Consider the following 6797-nt stretch of genomic DNA (forward strand, 5'->3'; position numbering starts at 1 on the left):
CAAACCTTAATTGTCCAAGTTATTGTTACATGCCTCAATCACTGGTTTGTTCGTCTTCTTTCAGGTATTCTACATGAATACGCCAACTCTGATCCAACACGATGGCCTAACAATTACCACTAATTTTTAGTTACCAAAATATTGGAAGTTCAGTTCATTACCACACAATTTCGAGCTAGTTAAAACACACACGTCTTAAGAGACAATTAGTGCACCATTCTCAACTAATTGATCCAATTGGAGCAATGGATAAAGAAAACTTCACAAAGTAGTTATCATCTGGGGTGCCAAAATTGTTATCATTTCGCCTTACGTCAAAATTCATAATTGATAGAAAGTCAATTTTATAATATTGAACTGATTATATACTTAGTGGTAATGGTAAAAGAAATTATTAAATGAGTGGAATTTTAAACTTAATAACGAAAATATCAGAAGTATCAAAATTATAACATTCAAATACTTTACATGAATGAGAAGTTTAAGCAATTCATATGCAACAATTTAATAACATTCCAAAATAGAGTATACATATATTAGGGGTGCGGAAGTACTTAATTTGAATATCATATTAATAGCAGCTTACAATTAAAAAAAAATATGTATGTCAATTTGATTAAAGAAACATAAAACTAACATTTAAAATGCAATTTTGTAACTTGTGGAAAGATGATATTATGGTTCAAAATAGAGTATCACATAAATTAGAACATAGAACAACTTTACTACAGCAAAACGACACCTACTAGCTAGTTTTCCAATAATCGAGATCGACCAGCGAAACTATTGCCTAATGCCATGTAATGGCATTTACCTAAGCAAATCAAAATACACAATAGAGACTTATACTGTCAAGAGCAACAAAATTCTTGAGCCAGGCCTCTGCCATCTAACAAGAAAAAACTCCAAAAGGAAAAATTGTAAGAAAACGAAGAATCCACAACCCATGCAAAAGAAAACAATATCAGCAGAAAGGAATGTGAGAAAGATGGAGAATAAAGATTAATCCTCGTCCATCCCTGCAGGTTGTTCTCTCTTGCCTGGACCTCCCGCTGGTTTTGACATTATAATCTGCAGCAAAAAATAGACGTTTAAAAAAAAAAAAACTAGAGGAGGTAAGAAGCCTACTCAAAATTAAAAACATAACTGAATAAAAACTAGATTGGCAAACAAGAGAGCACAAGTAGTCGAATATGAGCATAGATCAGCTTCAAATAGGCCCTCCTTATCCCTCTCCTATCATCGACTATTGAACTTTAATCTAACTATCATTTTTAAAAAAAAATTGAATTGCATAAGTTATTAATCTAACTATTATTTAGTCTTTCTTCCATGCATCTCTATCAAGAGAGTTGACATCTTCACAAGGTGATAGAAAACTATGCACTTCTCAGGATTGAAACATGAATAGAATCGCAAATCTAGAGTAAATTATTACCTGGTCTACCCGAAGCACAGTGCAGACAGCATCAGCGGCATATTTTAGAGCAAAAAATCTGCTCAAAAGGGCCAAGATATGTTGGGGAACAATGATTAGCAATAAATAGCTAACAAAACCACAAAAAAGATACTTACTCAGGATACAAAATTCATGATCATTATTCATTAAATAATACAATACTCCATTTGTTTCAATTTGTTTGCTTGATTTTGACTTGGCACAAAGTTTCACGGAGTTCAAGAAAGTAAAAAAGACTATTGAATCTTGTGGTCTTCAATTAAAGATATGTGGGATGTACCAATATGCCTTTTAATCTTGTGGGTCTTAATCATGCCATGTTTTGCACACATCTTCCATATGGCCTGGTTGCCTCCACCAACTAAGGAATTGCCTATTGAAACTAAACCAATGATCTGGGTACTCCCAAGTCTATATAAGACACAGAATGAAGAGGCCCTGAAGCATGCTGAAAAGCCATAGGACGCATAAACACTAGCTTGTCAATGCAAATTTATGTCTTGTTTCTTCATTATTTAAAAGAAAGTTTTTGTTTTACCCTAGGATCCAAATCAGTTGGTACCGGATAAAAAATCTAACAGAATTTAACAAGTAACAAGAATAATATAGAATATAATTAAATAACTTTCTTTGACAACTGGTAAGTAGTATTCCTTCATCATTTAGAAAATGCCAGCCACCATCAAAAAAGGTTACATCCATGTTCCAACAAAATTTTACAATCTTCCTATCATGTCTATGATTTGATCTACATCTTCTATACATAATTGTTTACACTAAAAAACGTGATACCAGAATATCTAACACGTCTATTAAGAGAAAAAACATGGCTTATCCTTGTGTCCTATCTAAAAGCTCCATACGTCCTTTTAATCCTTTTTATTCATTCGGAGTTCACTACTAGTACGATTTAGGTATCCCGTAATTTCTTTTTCTCGGGTGTGTATTAATATTTGTTGCTAAACTTGTTTTGTACATTGTTGTTTTGTTGTCTCTTTCTTATTTTCCTGCATCAGTTACATTTCTTTGAGCCGAGAGTTTATCGGAAACAACTTATCTACCCCGCAAAGGTAAGGTTTGTGTACATACTTCCCTCCCCAAACCTCACTTGTGGGAGTACACTAGGCATGTTGTTCTTGTTGCTACTATAGAATCCATCTGCTGACAAACCAAATTCCAATCTGATCAACGTTACTTTATGTCAAATCATCCTTGGTTTTCACAATTGTAATCAGAAATGAGTGGTAGCACACAAGAATCCCTAGGGATTGCTCATAATTGACAAAAGAGTTTCTCTAGAAACTAGCCATATACTTAACTTACCTATTAACAACAATATGAACGAGTGTACGCACATTAACATTCACAATATGCCATTCTAGATGAGAACAGGTTCAGTTAGCTTGTAAATTCACTCCCTCTCATTGCATCAGGAAAAAATGAATCAATTGAACGCTACTCCAGTCTACTGGATCAACTATAGACATGCTAGTGAAAATTTGTTCATATAGATCACTTTCAACACTTCTTACTGAAAGAAGAAAACAGACACCATGAAAAGAGCAGCTTACTTGGTAACATAGAGGTCCCATATACTCAAGCCAGAGATATCCTCACAGGCACCTTTCTCCAAGTTAAGGCCCACTTTGACATTTCCAGATGCATGTTCAGCATACAAGGTTGATATGATCTCCATCGCATTGAGGCCAGCATTCTCAGCTAGCGTTTTAGGAACCATTTCAAAACTTTCAGCAAATTTTGCTATTGCATATTGATCCAACCTGAAAATAACGACTTGAGTTATACAACAGAAAAGTTGACCTGCAGTAAGAAGCAAGCGATCATCTGCGAAGAAAAAACAACAAAAACAATACCCCATCTCTTTGAAAGAGAATTCTTTCAACTTTCTGGCCAGCTCAATTTCAGTAGCTGCAGCTCCAGGTACGATCCGACTGTCCCTGCACATTGCCTGGAACAAACATAGCGAAACCAAAGTCAAATTTCAAGATTAGAAGCAGACACAGTCATAGCTATCCATCATCTCTCAATGTCTCAATTTATAGTAATCAAAATTTCATAATGTAATTCTGAACTCTAATCTATGTCCAAACAATACCTTACAATGAACGGACAAGTAAGCACAACATACTATTACACATGCGCGAATCTGCAGAGAAAAGAGCTAGAAGCTACAAATACTATGTTCTTTACTATTTACCTTGTAGGTATTTACACCATCATCAATGGCTCTTTCAAGGTCATCCAAGATACTATCAGTGCTTCCCCGCAAAACAACAGTGGAGACAGAATTTCCACCGTCTTCATTTCTCACAACTGTAACCTGTCACATATTTAAGTAATCAAATATACTGAAAATACCAGCTAAACTAAACGAGCCCGGATATAAATAAAAATCTAAGAATATTACCCTGACACCACCAATTTCCTCCACTGAAACAGAATCAACATGGCCAAGGTCATCTGGATTTGGCTGGCTAAGCTTTAACTGTTTTTATAATCAAAGAAGAATGCTATAAGAAATTTAAGTATTATCTTTTAACATATATTATCAAACAGCGCTAGTATGCTTACAAGTGCAACAGCCCCAGTGGTACGGCAAAAACGGCGGAGTTCAAACTTGGAGCTGATTTTCAATACCATAAGTCTGCAAACACAAAAAATAAATCAATATGAAGCAGTTCCAAATTACACCAGGGTAGATGTAAACACATTAACAAGTCTAAGAAACAGAAATTAAAATACATTTTCATAAGAGGTCACTTAAAAGCTTGAATGCTCTAATATGTGTAAAGCAAAGACTACCTGTGATGCAAAAAGAGATCTTTTCTTCAACAGGCAATGGATTTATTTTTTGGGGGGTAGGGGAGTAAGGTAAGGGAAACAGACATCTATCACTATGTAAAAAGGAAATAGTATTAAACATCTCCTTCCAATTGACCGAACAAGCGAATTTCCTCTATCCGTAAAGGAAATAGTTTTAGTTTGTCCTTTCATGGCACTACACCTCTTATCAGTGTATCTCCTCAACTGCTTTACCGTAAAACTTGTACATTAACTTATATCACCAGAGCATTGTAGGCAATACAACACAACACAATTACTATAGTCAGTTCAAAAGTTTTCCTTTTCTATTTTGATGAGCTTCAACTTAATATAGCACAAAGACAACTAGATAAATATGAAGCATTAAATCTGCCAAAAAAGAATATTTGTGAAGCATAGGAAGATTAGCAACAAAATGAGCAGTACAAACAGACAATAAAAACACAAACCAAAACCTTGTGAGTTGCTCCTTAAATCTTAATGTAACTGTATGATGCTCTATATGAAACAGATTAGTTGTTGGTTCCATAGTTGGATTAAGAGGAAAACAAACCAGGTTAGGGGGATCTGCAATGCCGACTATGGACAATTTCAAGCAAGACAATAAGGATTTGACAATATCACACTCCCTACTGGGAAGCAAAAGAATTATATTGTGGCAAATCTAAGATAATACTGTATTTCAGTCACCATAGTTGCACAGATTTGTTCAGAACAATAATCTCGACTTTATCTGTAAAAACAGTTTGAAGGTGTATCAAAAAATAAAATTTTAAATTATTAAAAGCCCAATCCTCTGATATTAATAAACAGGATCACTGTACGTACGTGTGCAGACAAAGGACGCATAATGACCCCCCCCCCCAATTAGCTTATTTACTCTGCTAATTCAGAAAACATGCAACTGCCCGGAAATATTTAGGAGGTATACAGAAAAGTCACAAATTAATAAAATATCAAATGTAAAACGAAATATTCATCTTACTTGTAACGCTCACAGAAATGTAGAGCCATCTCTCCCACCGCTGCTCCACTGACAATGACCTTGGCACCTGAGTCAGCAACTGATTTAATAAGTTCCTCCACCTTAGCCTCTTCAGTCTTTGCATAGTTTTCAAGCTGCAAATGCAAGAGACAAAGAGATCACTGACAGGCTGAAAAAGTTGAAAGATAAATAGGTAGAACAAAATAAAAGACATGAAATTAAGTTCTTCAGACTTCAAATGAATTTTAAATTTTAATATCAACCATGTAAGAAAACATGAGGTGTGAATAAAGTCATAGTACCTAATAATTTGCAAATTATTTAGTAAAATAGTTCAGGGTGATGCTAATCCTAGACTTAAAAGCTTAATACTACAATTCATATAATAATAATTTAGTCTGACAGAGGCCACACAAATATCAGATTGAAATCAAAATTAGCATTTCCTGTCTTAAGCAGATGAATGCATCATCTATCATTTTTCCTGTTAACCACTGTTAGTCAATCAGCATATCTAACTCGATCCAGAAACAACAAAATACTTGTGCATATACTTTCTATAACAATGAGAAATTCACTTCTTAAGTAAAAGCACTACAGTTCCAATGGGTTACCTGCTCAGCACTATGAATAAGAACTGTTCCTTTTGTTTCAGTCGCAGATGTATCAACACCTTGAACAAAAACAGCAACCTGCATTGAAGTAGATGGGTCCTTTAAGCAAAACCAAGAGAAGGCTGAACAAAGAGGATGATAGTTCAACTGTGAGTATGCTAATGTAGACAGCCGCTACTATTAAGACATAGAGACCAAACTTGAGAGAAGACCTAACGGTTCCAACTTAACCAATAATAATCAAAGCTCATCACACGAGAACAAGATTAAGATTTTCCATGCATACGATCAGCAAGCAAATACCAAACATAGAGGATTGAAAAAACACATATTCATTGTGTTTTTGAAGTATGCATTACCAGCCCATATGGGTGATTGCATGAGCTTTATGAAAAATAGTTGTTCTAAATAGTAACCTCCTACCCAGTAGAGCTTTGTCCCATCTGTGTCTCGCTAAAATGTGTTAAATTAGGTGGGAGGTGAGGAAAAACAAAGAAGCCCACAATAAGTTAAGTAATTTCAGCTCCATCAATGCAACACATATCCCTTATCCTAGAATTTTCAACTACTATAGTCCCTCAGAAATGCGAAAATATAGTATCATGAGTTTCCACGTATTTCTTCAGTTTGATATAAAGACTAATGGATGCTTGAAAAAATGTACAAAACAAATCAGGAGCAAAGAAAATTGGCTTGCAGAAACAGGGATCAGTGGGAGAAGCAGGAACAGGGATCTAATTTTGGTTCTTCATGATGTGAAGGAAGGAAAACAGCGGGTACAGGAGGCTAGTAAAGCACTTATCCTGGAAAAGTGTGAAAAAAACTGGAAAGTTTTGACCAGGGAAATAAGTGTGTGTCCGGGGGGGGGGGGGTCATCTTGGGGAGGGAGAGGAGA

The 6797-nt window shown here is 35.2% G+C and overlaps 1 protein-coding gene across 2 annotated transcripts in view; it reads right to left on the minus strand.

The window, feature by feature from the left end:
• Positions 1–633: 633 nt before the first annotated feature.
• Positions 634–6797, minus strand: part of LOC102597293 (T-complex protein 1 subunit theta) — a 9258-nt gene continuing 3094 nt past the window's right edge. Inside the window, exons 5-13 of one of the 2 annotated variants that reach the window (XM_006345326.2) lie at positions 5903–5980; positions 5289–5422; positions 4052–4124; positions 3888–3965; positions 3678–3800; positions 3334–3428; positions 3031–3240; positions 1439–1496; positions 634–1071 (exon numbers count right to left, since the gene is read on the minus strand). In XM_006345326.2, coding sequence (XP_006345388.1) covers positions 1003–1071; positions 1439–1496; positions 3031–3240; positions 3334–3428; positions 3678–3800; positions 3888–3965; positions 4052–4124; positions 5289–5422; positions 5903–5980 — 918 coding nt within the window. In that variant the 3' untranslated portion in view covers positions 634–1002. Of the gene's footprint in view, positions 1072–1438; positions 1497–1538; positions 1908–3030; positions 3241–3333; positions 3429–3677; positions 3801–3887; positions 3966–4051; positions 4125–5288; positions 5423–5902; positions 5981–6797 lie in introns of those variants that run through there. The other variant, XM_015307853.1, reaches the window with a different exon arrangement.

Source organism: Solanum tuberosum, unplaced genomic scaffold (assembly GCF_000226075.1).
Source record: "Solanum tuberosum cultivar DM 1-3 516 R44 unplaced genomic scaffold, SolTub_3.0 scf00068, whole genome shotgun sequence".
Lineage (NCBI taxonomy): Eukaryota > Viridiplantae > Streptophyta > Magnoliopsida > Solanales > Solanaceae > Solanum > Solanum tuberosum.